Source organism: Stegostoma tigrinum, chromosome 27 (genome assembly GCF_030684315.1).
Source record: "Stegostoma tigrinum isolate sSteTig4 chromosome 27, sSteTig4.hap1, whole genome shotgun sequence".
In the NCBI taxonomy this organism is placed as follows: domain Eukaryota; kingdom Metazoa; phylum Chordata; class Chondrichthyes; order Orectolobiformes; family Stegostomatidae; genus Stegostoma; species Stegostoma tigrinum.
Window position 1 is genome coordinate 17738876 of NC_081380.1, and position 25240 is coordinate 17764115.

Genomic DNA, 25240 nt, shown 5'->3' on the forward strand with positions numbered 1-25240 from the left:
AGGCCTGAGAGTTCAGGTACATAATTCTTTGGAGTTTGTGTCACAAGCAGGGCGGTTAGGAAGCTGTTTGGCATACTTACCTTCATTGCTCAGTCCTTTGAGTATAGGAGTTAGGAAGTCTTGTTCAGGTTCTATAGGCAATGCCTCTTCCGGAGTATTGTGTCCAGTTCTGGTCATTCAGGATATTATTAAGCTGGAGAGCGTTCAGAAGATATTTGTCAGGATAATGCAGGCAATGGAGGGTTTGAGTTTTAAAAATAAGCTGGGACTTCTATCTCTGGAGCATAGGAGGTTAAGGGGTCACCTGATAGAAGTTTATAAAATCGTGAGGGGCATTGATAAGGTGAATAGCAAATGTCTTTCCCTAGGATGGGGAGTTCAAACCTACTGGACATATTTTTAAGGTGAGAGGAGAAAGATTTTAAAAGAACATGAGGGGCAACCTTTGTACACATAGAGTGGCTAATGTATGGAAAGAACTGCCAAAGGAAATAGTGATGCAAATATATTTACAACATTTAAAAGATATTTGGATAAGTACATGAATAGGGAAGATTTGTCAGGATATAGGGCAAATGCAGGCAGGTGGGACTAGTTTAGTTTGGAAACATGGGTGGTATGGATGAGTTGGACTGAGGGTCTGTTTCTATGTTTTATGACTCATAATTTTCTAATTTAATACTGGCCTGTTGAGCAAAAGAAATATTTGCATCTGAAAAGGGAAACTTTTTATTCTTTAACTGCATCCTCTATTTCTAGGTTAAGTGAGTGGGGCAAGATTGGCAAATAAGGTATGATATGTGAGATTCTCCATTTCAAAGAATAAAAAGGAAACATTATCTAAATGGTCAGACATAGCAGAGCTCTGAATCACAGAGGGATCTGGGTGTCCATGTGCATGAATCACAAAGGTTAAAACTCATATTTTAGCAAGTAATTAGGAAAGCTAGGATTTACTAGTAAAGCTAGTAATTAGAAAATGTTATCAATTGTCACAATGAGAATTGACAAAAGTTGGGAGGGTTATGCTTCTATTATACAGGAGACAAGTGAGACTGTATTGTGCACAGAATTTGTCACCTTATTAAGGAAGAATGTCGATGTCCTGGAGATAGTTCAGAGAAGGTTTTCTAAAAAACTACCTGAAATTGACCTATTGCCTTATGAGCAAAGGTTATTCAGGCTAGCCTTCCACCTGCAGGTGTTTAGAAGAGTAAGGTGGTGTAGAGCTGGATGTTCACAGCAGGCCAAGCAGCATCAGAGAGCAGGAAGGCTGGCGTTTCGGGCCTAGACCCTTCTTCAGAAGAAAGGTCTAGGCCCGAAATGTCAGCCTTCCTGCTCCTCTGATGCTGCTTGGCCTGCTGTGCTCATCCAGCCCTACAGCTTATTATCTCAGCATCTGCAGTTCCTAGCATCTTAGAAGAGTAAGGGGTTATTTGATCAAAAGATATAAGTTCCAGAAGGGTTTTAAAAGGCTAAGTGTGGAGACCATGTTTCTTCTTATGGGAGAATCTAGAATTAGAGGTCACATTTCAAAATTAGGGGTCACCCATTTAAAAGCAAGATGAGGCAAATTATTTTCTCTCAGATAATCATGTGACTCTGAAACTTTCTTCCTAAAAAGGTGGTGAAATCAAAGTCCTTGAATATTTTTTAAAGCAGAGATAGATTCTTATCAAGCAAGGAGTTGAAAAGTTATCAGGGGTAGGTGGAAATGTGGATGTGAGGTTACAATCAGATTGAGTATGGTCTTATTGAATAGCAGAACAGACTCAAGGGGCTGAATGGCCTACTCATGCTCCTAATTGGTACATTCATATGAATTATTTCCTTCTAAAAATTAGAATGATTTGCATTTATATAGCATCTTCCAAAACCATCAGATATTCCAAAGCACTTTACAGCCAATGAAGCATCTTCGAAATTTAGGAAACATGGCAGATTGTTTGCACATAACAAACTCCCATATAAATGTGGTAACAACCAGAATATCTGATTTTGTAACGTTGATTGAGGGATTAATATTAATTAGGGCACCAGGGTAACTCCACTACTCCTCTTTGAAAATAGCCCATCTAAGAGGATAGGCAAGGTCTTTCCTTATCATTTCAACTGAAAGATAACACATCTGACAATGCACCACTCCCTCACTGCTACAGTGCTGGGGTCAGCCTTGATGGCTGCACTGAAGTCCTTGAGGAGGACATGAATATACAAGTTCTCAGTCAAAGTGTCCTTTAGTTGACACACAGTCCTCTTTTCTTAACTTGTGTAACTGCACTTCTTAGGCCACCACATTCTGGAGATCTTGCAGAACAGAGTTGATTATTGCTTAAGAGATCTGCTTTAGAGATTGGATTTTCCAACAGTCAGGGAAAATTGCTTTTCTGAGTATCATCTGTCTCTAGTCTGCTGAAAAAGGCCAATATGTTAATACAATTCCTGATAGCAAGCATTGACCCTGACTTAGTCATTTTATATAAATGTCATCCCAATATCACATGGAGTGAGATAATTTAAGTCAGCAAGTATATAGATTACTTACTGATCAGTGTATCTTCATACCACAGAAGGTGCTGTATTTATCAACTAAGGCCATGAGACATAGAAGCAGAATTAGGCATTCAGCCCATCGAGTCTGCTCTGACATTCAATCATGGCTGATGTGTTTCTCAACCCTATTCTCCTGCTTTCTCCCCATAACCCTAGATCTGCTTACCAGCCAAGAACTTATCTACCTCTATCTCAAATCTACTCTGACCTGGCCTCCACAGCCTCTGCAACACTGAGTTCCTCAGATTAACCACCCTCTGACCGAAGAAATTCCTCCTCATCTCAGTTCTAATGGCTCATCCCTTCATTCTGAGGCTGTTCCCTTGGGTCCTAGTCTCTCTAACTAGTAGAAGCATCTTCTCCACATCCACTCTATCATGACCTCTCAGTATCTTGTAAGTTTCAAACAGATCCACTCCCTCCCCAAGCTCATCCTTCTGAACTCCACTGAGTACACACACGGAGTCTTTAACCATTCCTCCTATGACAAGACCTTTATCCCCAGGACCATTCTTGTATACCTGCTCTGGACCCCTTCCAATGCTAGCACATCCTTCCTTAGACACGGGGCACAAAACTGCTCACAATGTTGCAAAGGCAGCTGACCACAGCCTTATACAGCCTCAGCAGTACATTTCTGTTCTTGTATTCTAGCCCTCTTAAAATGAATGTCAATATTATATTTGCCTTCCTATCTGCCAACTGAACCTGCATATTAACCTGAAGAGAACCTTGAACTATGACTCCAAAGTCCCTTTGTGCTTCAGATTTCTAAAGCCTTTCCCCATTTACAAAATAACCTATGCCTGTATTTTTCCTACCATAGTGCATAATCTGACACTTTCTAACATTGTATTCCATCAGTCACTCCTTTGCCCCACTATCCTAAGCTGTCCTTCTGCAGCTTTCCCACTTCCTCAATACTACCTGTTCCTCCACCAACCTCCGTCATCAGCAAACTTAGCAACAGCACCCACGGTTCCTTCATCCAGATCTATTTGATAGAATGCACTGGAAAGATAATTAATGGAAAGTCTCCTGAGGAACTTGGTTCTGAAAAGTGAGATTGTCAGCACTCAGTAACTCATTAAATAAGATTGGTTCAATCATTACTTACCAGTCCCGTATTAATAGGCTTGTCCCTCATCCTGTCAGACATTGTAGTAGCCTCTTTGACGCTTATTACTTTTCCTCTTTGCTGACCAAGCTGATATGGAGACATCTGTGATTCCGACATCTACTGCATCTCCAGTCCACCAAACAGTGGCCATCAACAATGCTGCAGACATCGCTGTGATTGTCCTGTACTTTGTTTTGGTCATTGGTGTAGGACTATGGGTAAGTGTTTGCTGCCTCACCCTGTTGGGTTGTGCTCTTCATGAACATATTTGCTTAAGCATCCACTTTTACATGGTTGGTCATGTTTTATTGAAATGTATGCTCCCCATTTCGTTGCTGCTCTCCTGATCATTTTGCCTAGTTACTAAGCATAGCTCCAATGCCCCATTACAATTTGATTTGATTTTGATTTTATTGTCACATGTACCGATATATAGTGGAAAGCTTTGTCTGTGAGTGGTACGGGCAGATTACAGCAAGCAAAGGATGTACAGATCAAAAAGACTTAGAGGCACACATGTTACATTGCAGGTTACATTATTTGAGGCTCGGGTCCATTCATCAGTCTGATAATGGCTGGAAAGAAGCTGTTCCTGAATCTGTTGATGCATGTGTTCAGGGTTCTGTATCTTCTGCCTGATGGAACAGGTTGTAGGACATCATTATCAGGGTGCACTGGGTCTTTGATGATGTTGGCCGCCTTTCTACAGCAGCAGGCCATGTAAATGAAGTCCATGGATTGAAGGTAGGCTGCCATGATGGTCTGGACTGAGCAGACCACCTTCTGTAGTTTCTTACGGTCCTGGGCAGAGCAGTTGCCATACCAGGCCGTTATGCACCTAGACAGTATGCTTTCAATGGTGCATCTGTAGAATTTGGTGAGGGAACTTATGCACATGCTGAATTTCCTGTGCCACTGAGGAAAAAGAGGCATTGTTGTGCCTTCTTGACTGTCATATTTACATGGGAAGTCCAGGAAAGGCCATCAGTTATCATCACTCCGAGGAACATGATGCTGTTCACTGTCTCAACCTCAATTCCGTTGATGTAGATGGAGTGGTGTTCTCTCCCTTTCTCTCTGAAGTCAATGAAAAGTTCTTTGGTTTTGCTGACATTGAGAGACAGATTGTTTTCATTGCAAACATCACTAAGCCCTCTATGTGGGTAGAGATTCACTGCCTTGCACTATATAACAGTTCCACTGGCCCATACCAAGTGCAGAACAACTGCCGCACACTAAGTAGGGTTCAACTGCCCCATTCTATGTGAAAATCCACTGCTTGAAATTTGGCACAGATCCACTGATGAGATTTAGTATCGATTCACTACTCCAAATTGGTCTCATATTGAGTACCATTCAACTACCAAATAATGGCTACAGACTGGCTGCCCCATACCGGGTACAGAACCACTGCTTCACACTGGAGTACAGCTGCCCTTGAGAAGGTGGGAGTGAGCTGACTTCTTGAACTGCTATGGCCTATGGCTGTATGCCAACAGTGTCTTTAGAAGAATGTTTCATGTTTTTGAGCCAGTGACAGTGAAAGAATAACAATAAGGTAGTTTGTGTATTGGAGCAGAACAGATTGTTGGTGGTATTCTCATATATTAACTGACATTGCCGTTCTGTATGGTTGCTTGTGGGTCTGGAAGATCCTATCAAAGAATTATTGGTGAGTTGGTGCAGTGCATCTTGTCGATAGAATAAACTACTGCACTGTGTTTTGGTGATGGAGGGATTGCATTTTTATGTTGGCAGATGAGCTGCCAATCAAGTGTGTCAGGCATCAGTTCACTCTGAGAGCTGGCTCTGAGGGAGCTGGATCAGTGTCAAGGACTTTCCATGTGTAAATAAAGGGTGTCTTGGCGACAAGATACTGACCTCTATGAAGTTATTTCACCTTTCTTCTTGGTAAAGGGACTGATGAGAAGGAAGCGTAGATTTAAAATAAAGGACAAAAGTTTATATGGAATTCGAGGAAAAGATTTTCACCCAGAGAGTAGCGGATATCTGTTACTCACTGCCTAAAAAGGTGGCCAAGGCAGGGACCATCAAGACATTAAGAAGTATTTAGATGGGCACTTAAAATACCACCCTATATAAGGCTATGTGCCAGGTGCTGGAAAATAGATCTAGAATAGATAATAAAATGTGAGGCTGGATGCACACAGCAGGCCAAGCAGCATCTCAGGAGCACAAAAGCTGACGTTTCGGGCCTAGACCCTTCATCAGAGAGCTAGAATAGATATATGTTTGGTGACCAGAAGGGAGATGATGGGCTGAAGGGCCTTTTCCTGTTTTGTTAAAACCCTATGACCCCCTGAGTTGTGAATGGTAATGAACACTGTTAATATCTGCAAATGTGCCCTCAACTGACCTTATGACGAAGAAAATGTCATCAATGACCTTCTGGAGGGAATTTAGGAATAGCCGTGCACTAACCTCACCAGTGATATCCACATCCCAAGAATGAATAATAAAAAGCAGCTAAAGATGCTTGAGCCTAGGCTGGTAACCTGAGGAACTCCTGAAATGATGTCTGCAGACTAAGTTGATAAGCTCTGATTACAATAACTATTAGTGACAGTCTGGTTCAAGCATTGGAGAGTTTCCAAGTTCAGTTTTCAGACTTAAAATCAGATTAGGACAGAAGCTTTTAAGTACATTAAAGTAGCCAGACTGAAGGACTAGAATTTTGCTACTAGAATTCAGCGCAGCAGAATTCCTTTGTCTAATGAAGTGTTGATCACTGTCGCTAAAAAGTAGTGTCTCTGAACAGATCCATACAAGAAAGGGGATTCTATCATCACATGGCAGTAAGGGTCATGGTTAGTGTGCTCAGGATTTCAGCAGAGTGAGACAAAGGCCAAGTCAGTTTATTGAGTATACCATTGGAAATTTGTTTTAAAATATAAATTCAGTGCAAAAAGGGATAGACATGCTTTAATTATGGTTTACTGCAAGAAGTAAATTCTCCAGACTGAGAGGTGACCAGGAGCGTATAAAAGGCATAGATCAAGAGACTGACTTGCAGTGAGACCAGTGTCTGAGAGATGCCACAAGTTACATAACAATAAGCATGCGGAAAAGTAATGATTGGTGAGTAGGACTGGTGAATATTTTTAGAATAAAGATAAGGTCTTCAGTTTGTGTTTGGGTCTCCAGTATTTTTCTTTTTTTTAAAAAAGTAATTGCTTCAGTATTAGACTGATATTGGTGATTGCTTTTTTTTTTGTTTATAAAAATAGCGTATCATCACAGTAAAGTGTAAGGAACAAAGGTAATTAATGTATAAATTACATCATATATATGACAGTGATGGCAGGGTACGTGATGTGTTGCTGCTACAACACGTGGAAATACTGGACACTGATGCGATCCAGAACAAACTGATTTATAGTCAGCATTTACAACAAAAGGAATTTCAGATCCATGTTAAGAATCTGGAGTCTGAGCTACAGACATTGCACCACAGTAGAGAGGTGAAGATACCAGAAAATTTTACTCTCGAGGGTGGTCACAGCTGTCAAGCTATGTAATTCAAAATTGATCTGTGGTAAGGAACAGGAGAATGTGCCTGCAGGTGAAGCAGGTTTGAGGACTTTGGGGTTAAAATTGAGAAGCCTTAGCCTCTTTAATTGTTCAACAATAATGAGGTTCTTGCAAGTTGTGCAGTCAAGACTGGGAACTACATGGAGGATGACCAAACTGACTACAGCACCTGGGTACAGGGAACCATTCAACTGAGGTGGAGAAAATATGGATGTAGCAGTGGTAGGAAAAGTATAATTAGGGCAAAGATACTGTTCTCTGAGTGGAAGTCCTGAAAGCTATGTTGCCTGCCTGGTGCCAGGGTTAAGGACATTTCCTTACTTGTAAATGAAGGAGAGAGATCCATTAGTCACTATCCACACTGATACCAGTAACATTGATTGGATCAGGAGGGAGACTCTGCTGAAAGTTCCTGAATGGTTAAGAATTCAATTAAAAAGCAGAACCTCTAAGGTAATAGTCTCAGAGTTACTACTGAGTCACAGGCAAACTGGCATAATGTAAATAAAGTCAAGGAGTTAAATATGTGGTTCAAAGATTGTGGGTGGATTGGCTTTCAGTTCACAGGCAAGTGGCACTAGTACTGGGGTCAAAGGGAGCTGTTCTGGTGGGATGATCTTCACTTGAACCATACTGGTATCAGTGTCCGAGCAAATTAAATAATTAAGGCTGTAAATAGGGCTTTAAACTAATTAGAGGGATAGTTTTGGAGAGGAAAAATATAGCCTTACAAAGGAAAAGGAGTGGCATCTTTACAGGGCAGTTATTTGGATAACAATACTCAGAAAGGGATAGGAAGGAATAGAATGTGCAAATAGAGAAACACAGCAGTAAATCAGATCAAAGGAAGAAAATGGTAAAAAGGCAAAATTAATGGCTGTTTACTTGACTGTGTGTAGTATTCGGAACAAAACAAATGTATTAACCGAACATATACTGGTTAATGGGTATAATATAGCCATTATAGAGACATGGTTACAAGGGAGATCAAAGCTGGCAACTAAATACTTAGGGGTATGTGACATTTCAAAAGGACAAGCAGGAAGAAAAGAGTGGTTGGGTAGAATTGTTAGTAGGGGAAGGAACAATGATAGTAAAATATCATCAAGGGTCAGAAGATGAAGAACCAACGCGGATAGCAATAAGAAATGAAAAGAGGATAAAGACACTGATACGAGTAACCTAAAGTACCCCTAAAAATAGCTACATGGTGGGACAGAGAATAAATCCAGAGATAATGAAGACATGTAACAAAGGTGGTTCGTTATTCATGGGTGACTTTAATCTTTATCGAGATTGAAACAGATTGGCAGAGGTAGCCATGAAGAAGAATTCATAGTCTATATTCAGGGGCACTTTCCTAGAACAGACCAGGGATCAGGCTATTTTGGATCTGGTGATGTATAATGAGGCAAGTTTAATAAATGATGTCAGAGTAAAAGTTTCCCTCGGAAACAATGACCATAACATGGTAGAGTTTAACATGGACTTGAGTATGAGGAATTTGGGTCAGAAGCGACTGTGCTAAACTCAAAAAAAGGCAATTACAAAGGTATGAGGATAGTGCTAACTGAAGTGGACTGGGAAAGGAGATTAGTAGCAACACCAAAACGTCAGACTTTTAAGAAAATATTCAGGCTCACAACAAAGATATCCCATTGAGAAGAGGTAAGGGATAAGCCAACCATGGTTAACCAGGGAAGTTAAGGACAGTATCAAATTGAAAGAAAAAGCCTACAATGTAACAAAGGTTAGTCATAAGCCAGATGATCGTAAAGGTTTTAAAACCAACCAAAAGACAAGCAAGAAAAAGGGAGAACATAAACTTTGAGGGTAAACTTGCAAGTAATAGCAAGACAGACAGTAAGAGCTCTTTAGATAAATAACAAAAAAGAGAGAGGCCGAAGTAACCATAGGCCCTTTAGAGAATCAGGCTGGAGAAATAATAATGGGGAACTAGGAGATGACAGTGGAAGTTAATTAACACTGTATCAGTCTTCATAATAGGAGACACTGATAGTGCTCCAAGATTACACTTAAAGAGGGCAAAAGGAGGAAAGGAAATAAATACAACTACTATTGTTAGAGAAAAAGTGCTAGATAAACTAATACAACTACTATCGTTAGAGAAAAAGTGCTAGATAAACTAATAGGTCATCAAGTCCCTTGCCCTGAAAGCAATCTTTAAAAATCCTCAGGCTCTGGAAAAGTTCCAGAGGATTAGAAAGCTGCCAAGGTATTACGATTTATTTTAAATGGTAAGGAGACAAATGAAAGGTAACTAGGGTCAGGTAGCTTAATGTCTGTTATTAGGAAAATGTTAAGAGTCTGTTATAAAGGATATAATAGTTTAGCATGTAGGAATAATTAATATTAATATGATGAAGCAGAGTTACCAATGGACCATGTCTGAACATTTTACTGGATTATTTAAGGACATAACAAGCAAGTAAACAAAGGTGGAGGAGTGGATGTAACGTAATTGGAGTTCCAGAAAGTGTTTAATGATGTACCACACATTATGGCTACTCACGAGGAAAAAGAGTTCATAGCGTTAGAGTTGTATGTAAACATGGATAGAAGATTGATTTTAACAGTAGAAGACAGAGTTGCGATAAGGAGGCATTTTCAGGATGGCAACAAGTAACCAGTAGTGTGTCACAGAGATCAGTGCTGGGGCCACAATAGGGGCAGTCAAAAGAAGGTTCACTAAGCTGATCCGAAATTTGGAGTGATTGTCTTACGGGAGAGTTTGTGTGGGTTGTGCTTGTACTCACTGGCACTTAGAAGAATGAGAGCCAACCTTCTTGAAGCATACAAGTATTTTATGGGACTGGACAGGTTAGATGTGGAGGGGTTGTTACCCCTTGTGGGAAAATCTAGGACTTCATCTCAGATTAAGCGATTTCCCATTTAAGACAGATAATGAGGAATTTCTTAGAGAGTAGTGAATCTTTAGTTCAGAGAAATGTTGAGACTTGATCATTAAATATATTCAATTCTGATACAGACAGAGTTTTAATCAATAAGGGAATCAAGGGTTATGGGGTAAATGTAGGAAAGTGATGTTGAGGAAAATCAGATCAGCTATCAGCAGCTCAATGGGCTGAATGGCCTACTTCTACTCCTCCACCTTATGATCTTATAGTTTCTACCCCCACAACCATTGATTTGAGTTTAGCAAGAGCTCCTTGATCTCATACACAGATAAACGTTGCCTTGATGTCAAGGGCAATCACTCTCCCCTCAAATCTTGAATTCAGCACTTTTTTCTATGTTTGGAACAAGTTTGTCATGAGGTCTGTAGCTGAATGATCTTTGCTGAACACAAATTGTCAGTGAGCTGGCTGTGGCTGAATAATTGCTGCTTAATAGCACTGTCAGTGACAGCTTCGATCACTTGGTGGTCAAACTTAATCCTAACCCTATTGCATGGGGTAATTACCAGAATTTAATTTGTCCTATGTTTTGTGGCTAGGGTGCATCTTAGCAGTTTTCAAATTTTTGTGTGGATGCTGATGCTGTATTGGCACAGCTAGTTCATAGAACCTCTACAGTGCAGAAAGAAGCCATTTGGCTCATTGAGTGTGCACTGCCCTTCCTAATCAGACTGCCCCCACACCCCATCTCTGGAGCCCCACATGGGTTTTTTTAACCATGACCAATCCGCATAACCTGCATATCTTTGGACTGTAGGAGGAATCTGGAGCACTTGGTGGAAACCCACACAGACATGAAGAGAATGTGCAAACTCCATACAGACAGTCACCCATGGCTGGAATTGAATCCAAGTCCCTGCTATTCCACTATGCCTCAGTAAAGAGTGCATGTTAGGGAGGTCAAATCTTTAACACTACAGTTGTGAGTTGTCAGGGAACAAGCCTTCACTATATTCACTGTCTTCAGCCATTTCTTGATATTATGCAGAATAAATCAAATTGGGTGAAGATTGGCATCTGTGCTGTGAGCACCTGGGAAACATCCAAGATGGATTACTGGAAGATGGCTGAAAATGGTTGAGTTTTGTTGTTTGGATTAATGTTCTGAACTCCACTGTTATTGAGGATGTGCTGTCACTGCCTCCTATTTGTTATTTAATTGTCTACCACGATTCACAACCAGATGTGATAAAACAACAGCATGATTATTTGATAATAAAATGTGAGGCTGGATGAACACAGCAGGCCAAGCAGCGTCTCAGGAGCACAAAAGCTGACATTTCGGGCCTAGACCCTTCATCAGAGAGGGGAATGGGGTGAGGGTTCTGGAATAAATAGGGAGAGACGGGGAGGCAGACTGAAGATGGAGAGAAAAGAAGATAGGTGGAGAGAGTATAGGTGGGGCGGTAGGGAGGGGATAGGTCAGTCCAGGGAAGACGGACAGGTCAAGGAAGTGGGATGAGGTTAGTAAGTAGGAGATAGAGGTGCAGCTTGGGGTGGGAGGAAGGGATGGGTAAGAGGAAGAACAGGTTAGGGAGGCAGAGACAGGTTGGACTGGTTTTGGGATGCAGTGGGTGGAGGGGAAGAGCTGGGCTGGTTGTGTGGTGCAGTGGGGGGAGGGGACAAACTGGGCTGGTTTTGGGATGCGGTGGGGGAAGGGGAGATTTTGAAGCTGGTGAAGTCCACATTGATACCATTGGGCTGCAGGGTTCCCAAGCGGAATATGAGTTGCTGTTCCTGCAACCTTCGGGTGGCATCATTGTGGCACTGCAGGAGGCCCATGATGGACATGTCATCTAAAGAATGGGAGGGGGAGTGGAAATGGTTTGCGACTGGGAGGTGCAGTTGTTTATTGCGAACTGAGCGGAGGTGTTCTGCAAAGCGGTCCCCAAGCCTCCACTTGGTTTCCCCAATGTAGAGGAAGCCACACCGGGTACAGTCGATGCAGTATACCACATTGGCAGATGTGCAGGTGAACCTCTGCTTAATGTGGAATGTCATCTTGGGGCCTGGGATAAAGGTGAGGGAGGAGGTGTGGGGGCAAGTGTAGCATTTCCTGCGTTTGCAGGGGAAGGTGCCGGGTGTGGTGGGGTTGGAGGGCAGTGTGGAGCGAACAAGGGAGTCACGGAGAGAGTGGTCTCTCCGGAAAGCAGACAGGGGTGGGGATGGAAAAATGTCTTGGGTGGTGGGGTCGGATTGTAGATGGCGGAAGTGTCGGAGGATGATGCGTTGTATCCGGAGGTTGGTGGGGTGGTGTGTGAGAACGAGGGGGATCCTCTTTGGGCGGTTGTGGCGGGGGCGGGATGTGAGGAATGTGTTGCGGGAAATGTGGGAGACGCGGTCAAGGGCGTTCTCGACCACGGTGGGGGGAAAGTTGCAGTCCTTGAGGAACTTGGACATCTGGGATGTGCGGGAGTGGAACAGTTCATCCACTTCACCAACACCTTCCACCCCAACCTTCAGTTCACCTGGGCCATCTCCAGCACGTCCCTCACCTTCCTGGATCTCTCCGTCTCCATCTCAGGCAACCAGCTTGTAACTGATGTCCATTTCAAGCCCACCGACTCCCACAGCTACCTAGAATGCACCTCCTCCCACCCACCCTTCTGCAAAAATTCCATCCCCTATTCCCAATTCCTCCGCCTCCGCCGCATCTGCTCCCACGATGAGGCATTCCACTCCCGCACATCCCAGATGTCCAAGTTCTTCAAGGACCGCAACTTTCCCCCCACAGTGGTCGAGAACGCCCTTGACCACGTCTCCCGCATTTCCTGCAACACATCCCTCACACCCCGCCCCTGCCACAACCGCCCAAAGAGGATCCCCCTCGTTCTCACACACCACCCCACCAACCTCCGGATATAACGCATCATCCTACGACACTTCCGCCATCTACAATCCGACCCCACCACCCAAGACATTTTTCCATCCCCACCCCTGTCTGCTTTCAGGAGAGACCACTCTCTCCGTGACTCCCTTATTCGCTCCACACTGCCCTCCAACCCCACCACACCCGGCACCTTCCCCTGCAAACGCTGGAAATGCTACACTTGCCCCCACACCTCCTCCCTCACCCCTATCCCAGGCCCCAAGATGACATTCCACATTAAGCAGAGGTTCACCTGCCAATGTGGTATACTGCATCGACTGTACCCGGTGTGGCTTCCTCTACATTGGTGAAACCAAGCGGAGGCTTGGGGACCGCTTTGCAGAACACCTCCGCTCGGTTCGCAATAAACAACTGCACCTCCCAGTCGCAAACCATTTCCACTCCCCCTCCCATTCTTTAGATGACATGTCCATCATGGGCCTCCTGTAGTGCCACAATGATGCCACCCGAAGGTTGCAGGAACAGCAACTCATATTCCGCTTGGGAACTCTGCAGCCCAATGGTATCAATGTGGACTTCACCAGTTTCAAAATCTCCCCTTCCCCCACCGCATCCCAAAACCAGCCCAGTTCGTCCCCTCCCCCCACTGCACCACACAACCAGCCCAGCTCTTCCCCTCCACCCACTGCATCCCAAAACCAGTCCAACCTGTCTCTGCCTCCCTAACCTGTTCTTCCTCTCACCCATCCCTTCCTCCCACCCCAAGCCGCACCTCCATCTCCTACCTACTAACCTCATCCCACCTCCTTGACCTGTCTGTCTTCCCTGGACTGACCTATCCCCTCCCTACCTCCCCACCTATACTCTCTCCACCTATCTTCTTTTCTCTCCATCTTCGGTCCGCCTCCCCGTCTCTCCCTATTTATTCCAGAACCCTCACCCCATTCCCCTCTCTGATGAAGGGTCTAGGCCCGAAACGTCAGCTTTTGTGCTCCTGAGATGCTGCTGGGCCTGCTGTGTTCATCCAGCCTCACATTTTATTATCTTGGATTCTCCAGCATCTGCAGTTCCCATTATCACTGATTATTTGATATGTTGCTTGTGGGATTGCTTTACTCTCTGTCTAATCCATACTGCTCAGGTTTAGATTGCAAGTTGCCAATGTTGTAGCTTCAATAGATTAGCACCTCATTTTTAACAATGCCCTGTGCTGCCCCGGCATGCATTCATGCAGTTCACAATGTTACAGACCAGACCAAACACCCTCAAAATATTTTAAGAAGATAGCCTAGTTCCCAACTTTTTCTTATTTTTAAAGGCAAGTGAAGGTGTTGTGTTCCAGATGCAATTTAATTACTCAAACTTCCAGGCTTGAAGCAAAACACACTTTATTTCTCATATTTGGTTAAAATACAGACGAAATGAGAAAAAAAAGCTTAACTCTAACTCTATCAATATACTTAACAAGATAATATATATGTTAACTACCACTGATTAGCTGTTCCAAGAAAGTAACATCTCATAAATACATCCTTGGCAGAGGCAAATTCAATAAAAAAGATTGTCTCAACTACTATTCTATAGTCAAGGAGGAAAGAATTTTAAGAGAAAACTCTGAGTGACAGAAAGAGGGCGAGAACTCAGGTGTTTTGCTGTAGTAGGAAGAGATATATAGCAGCTTCCAAACCTCACCAGCAACTGAAAGTTAAACTAAAATCCTGGTTCTGTGGGATCTTGACTTAACTCTTCATGTTGCTTCAATTGTTCAACTTCAGAAAAAAACACAAAGCTAGCTGGATTGAGAGCAAACAACTCAGCTCCAAGTTTATAACACTTGCTTTCAAAAAAAAATGACAGAACAAATCCTCCTCAAAGGCACATCTCATAACAACATTGAAACACATAATAAGCAATTAGGAAGCATATAGCTCGTGATACAATTTAAGGAAAGAAATGGGGGCACTTGTGCAGTTGAATGTCCCACCACAGCTTTGGTTGGATATTTGTAGCATCAGGAAGAATCCTGAGACTTTAAACATTGCAGATCTGTCCCAGATATGGACATCTTGCTTCCATTTCTAAGAATCCCATTGTTGTCTGTTGGGGAAAGTGGTTTGACATGAATCATATATGAGGACAACCTAAATTCGGCAGGGCTACTTGAAATAGACAAGATCTACAGGCATGTGGAGGGGCAAGGACTGATGAGGGATAGCCAGACTGGCTTTGTACATGGGAAATCATGCCTCACAAACTTGATTGAGGTTTTTGAGGATGTGATCAAGAAGACAGATGAGGGCAGAGCATTAGACGCTGTCTACATGGCCTTTAGCACAGCCTTAGACAAGGTTCCGCAAGGTGGGCTGGTTAATAAAGTTAGATCACATGGGATCTAGGGAATTGGATACAAAATTGGCTTGGCAGTAGGAGACAGAGGGTGTTGCTCGAGGATTGTTTCTCAAACTGGAAGCTTGTGACCAGCAGTGTTCCTCAGGGGTCAGTGCTATGTCCCCAGTTGTTTGTCATTTATATAAACAATTTGAATGAGAATATAGGAAGCATGGTTAATAAGTTAGTGGATGACACCAAAATTGGTGGTATAGTGGACAGTAAAGGAGGTTACCTCAGAGAATAATGGGATCATGATCAGGTAGGCCAATGGGCCTAGGAGTGGCGGATGGAATTTAATTTAGACAAATGCAATGTGTTTCATTTTGGCAAGGCAAACCAGGGTAGGACTTATATAGTTGACAGTAGAGCCCTGGGGAATCTTGTCAAACAGAATGAACAAGGGGTGCAGGTACGTAGCTCCTTGAAAGTCGTGTGACAGGCAATCAAGGTGGTGAAGAAACCATTTGACATACTTGCCTTCATTAGTCAGAACATTGAGTACAGGAGTAAGGATGTCACGTTGTGGCTGTACAAGACATTGGTGAGGCCACTTTTGGATTTCTGTGCATAGTTCTGGTCACCCTGTTATAAGAAGGATATTATTAAATTGGAAAGAGCACAGAAAAGATTTACCAGGATGTTACCATGACTGGAGGTTTGGAGTTATAAGGAGAGGATGGATAAGCTGGGACCTTCTTCGCTGGAGAGTAGGGGTTTGAAGGGTAACCTTGTAGAGGTCTATAAAATCATTAGGTGAATAGCAAACATCTTTTCCCTCGGGCAGGGGAATTCAAAACTAAAGTTCATAGTTTCGAGATTTAAGAGGTGAAAAATTTAAAAGGGGTACCTTTTTCACAAAGAGGATGGTTCGAATGTGGAACGAACTGCCAGATAAAGTGGCAGAAGCAGGTACAGTTACAAGATTTAAAAGACATTTGGGCTGGTATCTGAACAGAAAAAGTTTAGTGGGATATGGCCCTAATGCAAGCGAATAGTACAAGTTTTGTTTGGAAAACCTAGTTGGCATGGACAAGTTGGACCGAAGGGTCTGTTTCCGTATTGTATGACCCTAAGATACTCAGTGCCAAGCTCAAATTTTGTTGTTCCAAGGCCCTTAAACCTCAGGATGCAAGTCACAAGTTTATGGAGTAGATGTAAATGCTTGTGAAGGGCAGATAAAAGCTATGATCTGGAGGAGATTTGTAAGTACCAAGCCCTTTAAACATAAAAACACAAGCCAGAACTGTGTAAGATTTTAAAATAACCCTTTTCATTAACAGTCCACCTGTGCTGCTTTGAAGAAAAGCTATTATCAATTGTTCCTGAAATTTCCATTGCGTTCATTGTTGATTATTCCCAAGGGCTGTTCTTCTAACTGAGGTCATTAAGCGTTCTTGATTGAGTTTCAAAGCTACAAAAGCACTTCTCTCGGTCAGGGGCTGAGCTTACATTTTATTGACAGTTTGAAGAGGTTACTAAAACATTAACTGTCTTGGAAGTAGTTATTGATTAGAAGTTTGCTTTCTTTAGCAGACTGAAGCCTTGGAAGGTTTTGAAAGCTTCAGACAGGTTTTATGTATGTGAATTCTTTTTAGAATCAAGTGTATATAAGTGAGATCTGCATTAGAATTTCTTTCTTAATCACATGACTCCTGAGATCTGAGTTGACCAACTTTGGAGATGCCATGGAGGCATGGATATGACATGACTGGTGTAGAAGTAGTATAGGGAGTGTGAGGGTCCATGGTAGGGGCATGAGGGGTTGTGAAAGATGAAAACTAGTGGAAGAAACCCTTGTTTGCAAATGCATTGAAATGAGATGAACTGAAGGGTGCTATCCAACCACGCTGCTATGGCACTGGCTAGCTCCTATGGCCAACCACAAAGTACTTTCAGAATCGAGGGACCCAACTCCATGCCTACTCTTTCTACATTCCCAGAGTGAAAATTACTTGCAAGTGTGTCTCTTAAATAAAGGGAACATGAAATTTTCCTGAAACATGTTACCACCTCAATGAAGAAAATCTGGTCTTTATGGTCTAGTCTGTTCCATGAAGAATGGCGACTTGGGTGAATTAGCTTGGAATCGACTACAGGAACTGTTGTCACATCCAAAATAGGAGAGAGAACTGGAGGAGGTGATGCAAGAAAGTTTCTGCCTACATTTCAGGCTGCAGCTACACTTGCAGTTTTGCAAACTTAAGATTTGCATTCACTTCAGCCCTACGTTGCAGTGTAAAACCTGAAAAAAGGCCTAACTTGATTCCTGAACAAAACAGGTGGTACTTCCAACAATATAATACCTCATTCAACATGAAGCATCAGTCTAGGTTAATAACTAGCATGAGTCTGTGTATTTACGTTTAAAGCAAAATAGGTTAAAAGTTACCCTGCAATAATACAAATGAACCAAATTTGACACAATATTCTCCTAATACTTACATAAAATTATTGCCTTAATATCAGAGTTTATTTCAAAAGGGAAGAAAACTGATTTCCCCAAGAGTTTGCTTGATCTTGTAAGCAGTGCAAGGGTGAATAGTCGTTTCTTTGTGAATGAAGAGCGATATGGTTAACTTAAGAGTAAGGTCATTGCCCTCATAAACTACATTTCAGAATATTCCATCTGACCCTGTAAAAGTTTACAGAACAAGAGTCAAATGCCCTCCAAATAATTACAAAGGAAAATTACTGAGGAATTTTAATTGCATGGTAATTTAGCGCAATTGTCGGTATAAGCCAGAAGTTGAAGAAGAACATTACATCAAAGCTCTTGTTTATTCTGTTAGTTTACTGACTGGGTCAGAAATCACACGATACCAGGTTGTCGTCCAACAGGTTTAAGTGAAAACACAAGCTTTCTGAGCCTCACTCCTCCTTCAGCTGCTTGTGCGAGATGTACTAAGCAAACCTAAAATGCTGTTAAAACGTCAATCAGTTAGAAGGTTTTAATTGATTAATATGTACATGTAATTCTCCAAATTTCCTTCAAGTCACTGCCTTGATGGGACTAAAAATTTTATCAGTGTAAAGAAGAGGTGACATTTTCAGTCAGCCAATGCATGTTAGGTGTGTACAGCCTTGATTAGAATCTGTTTGTGTTTTGGGTTTGGAGTCAGACACATTTTATTTCTAAAGTAGAAATTTATAAAACACCACATTGACTGTCTATAAATTGTGTGCTTTTTGAACTTCTCTCACTAAGACCTGAAGAAAGAGGAAGACTCCAAAAGCTTGTAATTTCAAATAAATCTGTCGGACGACAACCTTGTACTGTATGATTTCTGACCTTATCCACCCTAGTCCAACATTGACACCTCCACATCTTTACTGCCTGGAACAGATTTTCATTTTGAAAGGAAACCTGCTGTGGCGTCATCTGCATGGTCTATTATGGAGGAAATAAATGGAAATGTTTCGATTTTTTTTGCTACCTTCCTGCAGAATGCCTTGACATTACCAAGAGGCTGTCATTAGGAGTGGAGAGTACAAAAATATGTGGGAACACATGCACAGAATTTCAAAATTTTAGGCATTTTAATTAACACCAGTAGAGAATTTGAATTGAAAAAAAACTCTCAACCTAAATGGCCCAAACTTGGAGGTTGGTCCTCAACTGGCCTCGGTTGGGTATTTATCCTCAAACAGATGAGGTGACTGTGATATTGGCCTTGACCTGGAATTGGCTTTTCATCACTATGTTGGCCTTAATTTAACTGAAGGTTGCCAACATTTAATGTGGAGATCATGCCCTCATTGCCATTTTTCAGATGCCTTGATATATCGAACAAAAGGGTTAAAAGTTGTGCATTAATCTTTCTTGTATTACATTAAAACTGAGACTCAAACATTTCGTCTCCAATGTATTTCTTTGCACCAAACACTGTGAATCTATATTGTACCCTTGAAGACTTTAATATTCTACCTGTAGTATGGAGGCATATAATGTTCACCGTATTCTATCTGAAGTCTTATTAGTGTTTTATATAGGATCATCGTTATCTCCTGGCTTGTATAATTCTTGTGAAAAGATCTATAGTGCTTCTTGGGTGCTGCCTTTAATATGCTCTGAGCCTGTACTCCTAAGTAGCACAGCATGGTGCTAATATCATTGGACAAGCCAATGCTCCAGGGATATGGGTTCAAATCCCATTTTGGCTGGGATTTAAATTCATTTAATAAATTGAGAATGGCAACAATGGCAATAAATATGGGTCATTGATCAACTGATCATTGATTGTAATAATCCATAATGTCCTTTAGGAAAGGAAGTCTGCTGTCTTCATGGTCAAGTCTTCATATGACTCTACACAGCAATGTGGCTGGCTCTCAGCTGCCCTCCAAGAGTCCACAGCTCATGGGCAATGACGGAAGACAACAAATACTGACCTTAACAGTGACACCCATATCTCTTGAAAAAACAAAACAATTCTAGTCGAATAGTTTTTATAGCTGTGTATTTATGCTTCATCTACTGCAAATAAATCATATCTATCACACTCCAGACCTGTTCATTCCCCCTCCACATCTTATCAATATCCCCTTACAGCTTCTTTTTCTCTTCTGAAATATTAATTGTACTTCCTATTTTGGTATCGTCTGCAAATTTCAACACCTGCTGAGTGCATATATAAATGATTGACATACTTCGTGAACAGAAATGGCTCCAGAACAGGAAACTGGTAGGGGCACACCAATCTCTGAACCGGACTGATAAACTGCCATTAACTCCCACTCTGTTATCTCCCTTCTAGCTACTTTAATCTCGTTTCTATTCAGCTCCTAATTTGATATTGGAATATCTCATGTGACATCACATTAACAGTCTTTCTAAGTTTCAGATACTTATTGCGTCTCACATATATAAAGGGACAATTATCTGTCTTGAAATCTGCACTGGACATGTAATCTGTTTATTTCAATGACAATTTCATCACACAGTTAAAGGGGTTAAAGACTTTCCCTACTACACACATCAAGCTCACTGGAATATGATGATCTGGATTAGCTGTCAGCAAAGCATTCGACAAGTTATTGCTGTCTTATTTAGTGGATCCAACCAGCAAATTTTGTTCCCTACAGATTCGAGGTTTAACAGGCCCAAACCAAGAGACACTTTGGAATAGAGATAGTAGGAACTGCTGATGCTGGAAAATCTGAGATAACACGGTGTGAAGCTGGATGAACACAGCAGGCTAAGAAGCATCAGAGGAGCAGGAAAGTTTGACGTGAACCGAAACATCTAACTTTCCTGCTCCTCTGATGCTGCTTGGCCTTCAGACTCCTTGGAATGATTTGATTTCACAGCATCTAGGGCTCACCTTCAGAAACTTCTGAAGAGAGAACATGCTGCTACAGCCTTACAAGCTTACGCTCCAGATCTGTGGGATCTGATGTTACTACAACATAGCTCCTATTGCTTAGTTGCTGTTCTTAAAGTAAAGGTATAATTGATCCTTGAGTCAATGGCACCCTGCCCTCTTCTGGCTTTATTCTTGGTGAATAAGTTTGGTGACAGTACATGTGAACTAGAATAGAATGGAGTGAAATAAAGATCAATGTGTTACAATGTTTACCAGTTTCCCCATTCCTTTCCTATCATTGCTCAGCATGGTCTCTGAACGTGGTTAGTGGTTAATGTCACAACTGCCTCTTGTTAATTTCTGACTTTCCTGTCCAAACCAGGGAAGGAAGGTCATGCATGAATAATGACTTGAAATGAATCTGATCTGTTATCTGTGTATTTTGGGTTTCTTTCAGTCCATGTGTAGGACCAATCGTGCGACCGTTGGTGGATATTTCTTAGCCGGGAGGAACATGCAATGGTACACTGTGAGTTTTGTTTATTTTATTAATTTTGTTTGACAACGTCTGCTTAAAATATAGAAAGGTAAATTACCGTTAACCTGAAATCTTAAGAAAATTAAAATCAATTTCAGTCTACAACTGGACCAATGTTGGACTTTGGAAATTAGAAACAATTAGATTGGCTGGTAGGCTGCAGCTATGGAAATGAAAATACGTGTAATTGATTAATCCATCTGTAAATCAAGTGAGAATTAAACTTCATGTCTATAAGAGTGGAAACAGCAGTAACTTCCAAGGCTATTAGGAGATAGAGAAATTACCCCATTAGGTGTGCATCCCCCAAATCAACTCAACCAGTTTGAGATATCTACGACATTCAACTTTGCCTCATTTACATGGGAGTTGACTGTATCAGACTTTCTGAACTTAAAGTTTACAACACTAACTTTTTTTGATACCCTTTGGAATCCTTAAACTCTTCTTGCTAACTAAGACTTCAATCGTGCAGCATGAGGTGGTTTTGTTCTTAAAGAAACTTAGAGTCTTTCTCTTTCTCCATTCCTCCTCCAGGTTGGAGCCTCACTGTTTGCAAGTAACATTGGAAGTGGACACTTTGTTGGGTTGGCAGGTACAGGGGCAGCAAAGGGCCTGGCTGTAGGTGGCTTTGAGTGGAATGTAAGTGCAGTGAAATAATCACTTTGTTGCATTTTATGAATCATGATCACTGTGTCTTTGAGATTCTAAATATTTCCCCAAGATGGACTATATCATCACTACAGTTCGACATACAAAGATTCTTTTCCTTCTGCTGGAGGGCACAATATTATATTTATAATCTAAAGTGCTTTTTTTTATTAACTTGCTGTCTCATAACTTGCTGTCTCACCTTTAAGAATTTGTATATATAGAGATCATATAGAGAAGCTGTTCATTAACATTTATCAAATACTGTCTTTCCATATTTGTCTTCTCAAAGTGCAATTACTTCACACTTCTTCATGTTAAACACTAACTGCTTATGTTTCTGCACATTTTAGCATTTGGTCTATGCCAACCTAAACCATAAAACCATCATAATCACTATTGTTATGTTGTCAGATTTTATATCATCTGCAAACTTTATTACGCTGCTATCAGCACCAGGGTCTAGATCAGTTATTAAAATTGAAGAGAGTGAAGGACCCAAAATTGATCTTTGGATAATATTACTGCAAATCATCACTGTCCCCAGGTTCCCACATTACTTGCTAATATGAATGTTACTTTCTTCACATTACCAGCAATCAAACACATTAATATCCCCAATCTTCAGGATTCTGCAATATTACTACTAATGATCCTCACTGACTAAGTTCATTGGCATTTCTACATCATCTGTAATACCTAAGGATCAATTATATTACATGTCCTTCATCTTCCGGAAATCTTGGTATTATGGTTCCTTAGTGTTCCTGGACCCTAGGGATCAGATACATACATTCCATGTGCAAATACATTATGTTAATAACATTTAATTGAAGTTGTCATTTTGTAGAGGATACTTCCCTTACAGGCAGCTACTAGACTCCATCTCAGTGTTTTATCGATACCAATTTTCCTCTGGACGTTAGATTCAAAACTTATCATATCTTATGCTATTGAAGTCAAGACTCATTGTTTTGATTTGTTCTCAAACACATTCTTTTCCTGGAATGGCATCAACTGTGTATCAGTTTCTTATATACGTCATCACCTCTCATGCCGTTTTCTAGTTTTATTCTGCTTCAGATTCCTACCCGACCTGGCTCTGCCAGTAACAAATAAAGAAATTATTTGCCCTATTTAATTTTGGGTTTGCTTCCCACAGGCCCTGTTTGTTGTGTTACTCCTGGGTTGGCTGTTTGTCCCAGTCTATTTGACAGCTGGGGTGAGTATGAGATTCTATTCACATGGCACTATTTCGGTATTTGTATCATACTTTGTCCAGATGATGAATGAATTTACCTAATACACTGTATCACCTGATAACTTGGAGGAGGGTTTAATGTTGGATGCCACTTGTAGCGTTCATTTAACTTTGGATGTTAATATAAAATTGGAGCTATCATTTTATCTATTATCATGTGCCTCTCCTGAATGTCATTACCATAGTCTTCAATCGATATGACCTACTATACACTATCGCCAAAATTAAAATTGCTACTAGAATGTCAAGCATAATTCAACATCTGGTCCCAACTAATGTCTCCAGGAAACATTTTTTTATCTGTTTGTCTTTCATAATCTATTATTTGCCTTGCCTGTTTCAGAGCTAAGTTGATTCAGTGTCTATCTGAAGAGGGAGGAAAATTGCAGACGGTCATGCTTTCCCATTGCTTAACATTCTGTGTTCTTTTTCAGGTCATCACTATGCCTCAGTACCTGATGAAGAGGTTTGGAGGAAATCGAATCAGGTTCTACCTCTCTCTCATCTCTCTCTTTCTGTACATATTTACCAAGATCTCAGTGAGTATTTTCGCATTTTCATCACTTTTGCTTGACAGTCTCTACAAAAACTCACTGAAGAGGAGATCAACTCTTTCAAAGATGTCCTTATGGAGAAATTTCTTCTTATGAATTCCTGAAATTCAGGTTTTCTCTTTATCTGTTGGCCAGATGCATTATTCTGAATTTAAGATACCTTAATGGCTATTCAGTCTTTTGATTTATCCAGGCCTGATAATACAACTCCCTCTTTCATTTCAGTCCAATTCACATTATTCATTGATTTTCATCTGATTTTATGACAGGTGGACATGTTCTCTGGAGCAATCTTCATCCAACAAGCTCTAGGGTGGAACATCTATGTTGCAGTAATTGCACTGCTAATTATTACCTGCATCTACACTGTGACAGGTAGGCTCAGGTCAGGCAGGTGAATATCCTGCTTAAGTGAACAATTCTTCAATTGGCACTTAAGAAATTGAGAACATGATAATTGCAAAAATTGGCCAGACGGAGACAGGAAAAAAACTTAAATGTTGGAAGAAGAAAAAAATGGTTCCTGTATTTAACAATATTCAGTGTAGTATAGCTGGGGTTGGAGGAGAGCATCAGCACTCCAGTCCCATGGCTCCATGAGTCACACATAAAATCAAACATTTTTTCATCTATCAAGTTGACTAATTAAATACCTTTAATATATCTGGTTTCAAACAACAAGGTCCATCAACTAGGGTTTTAATCAAACAGTTAGGAGTTGATTATCAAAGAAGTTAATCAATAAAGATGCAATAATTGGATAAAATACATAGGAAATAATATAGAAATTTAAATGCTTATTCCTCTAATTAGTCCCCAAACACACAAGCAAACGCATTCAATTCGAGAAAAGAGAAAATGAAAAATGGATTTCTCCGTAGAGATTGCCTTTCTGAAAACACACACTTTGGCCAATGCTGCAATTTACTTTACTGGTACATATGGGCAAAATCATTAATCATGAATGGTTGTCTCATCAGCCTTGCAGACATAGCTTGCTCAGGAAATACATTCTTGAGATCTTCAATCACTATTTCAAAAGAACAAAGAGTTATAGTTTCAGAAAATGAAGAAATCAGCTGGCACCATATTCTTTCCCAACAGATCCAGATAAAACCTCCCCAAGCCCATGCAAGGGTCAACAGCAAAACAGGTAGTTATCACCAGTCACATAAATTATAAGAATCTTTGTTTTAATAAAATGTCTCCAAAGTCCGCAGTGAACTTTCAATTATGACTTTTAAATATACTATTCCAATAAACTATAAATTAAACTTGAAATACATCAGTTTTCCACAATCCTTTTAAACTTAAGTCTTCCAGCAATATTAAATATTGAACATTCTCAGGACAAGTGATTCTTATTGCAGTGCTTCACTGATGGGGACAGGATCAAATGCGGCTTGATTACAATCTTCCCACAGATGAACAAGTTATGTGGCACAATCAGTCTTTAGTGATTTGAATGTCCACCTTGCAAATGAACCGTGGCTCTTAGAAACTCCCAATGTGGATTTTGACAGGATAACAACCTATTGGATAACATTC

At 41.1% G+C, this 25240-nt stretch overlaps 1 protein-coding gene across 4 annotated transcripts in view; it reads left to right on the top strand.

Annotated features, from left to right (window-relative positions):
• The first annotated feature begins 3725 nt into the window (after positions 1-3725).
• The window catches only part of LOC125464785 (sodium/glucose cotransporter 2-like), a 49129-nt gene continuing 27614 nt past the window's right edge, over positions 3726-25240 (top strand). For 3 of the 4 annotated variants that reach the window (XR_007250077.1, XM_048557623.2, XM_048557627.2), the window contains exons 1-6: positions 3726-3891; positions 21146-21217; positions 21764-21868; positions 23040-23099; positions 23573-23677; positions 23962-24067. Coding sequence is in view for 3 of the 4 variants with exons in the window: in XM_048557623.2 (XP_048413580.1) it covers positions 3766-3891; positions 21146-21217; positions 21764-21868; positions 23040-23099; positions 23573-23677; positions 23962-24067 (574 nt within the window). In the remaining variant the exon portion in view is untranslated. Of the gene's footprint in view, positions 3892-6664; positions 6773-21145; positions 21218-21763; positions 21869-23039; positions 23100-23572; positions 23678-23961; positions 24068-25240 lie in introns of those variants that run through there. The other variant, XM_048557626.2, reaches the window with a different exon arrangement.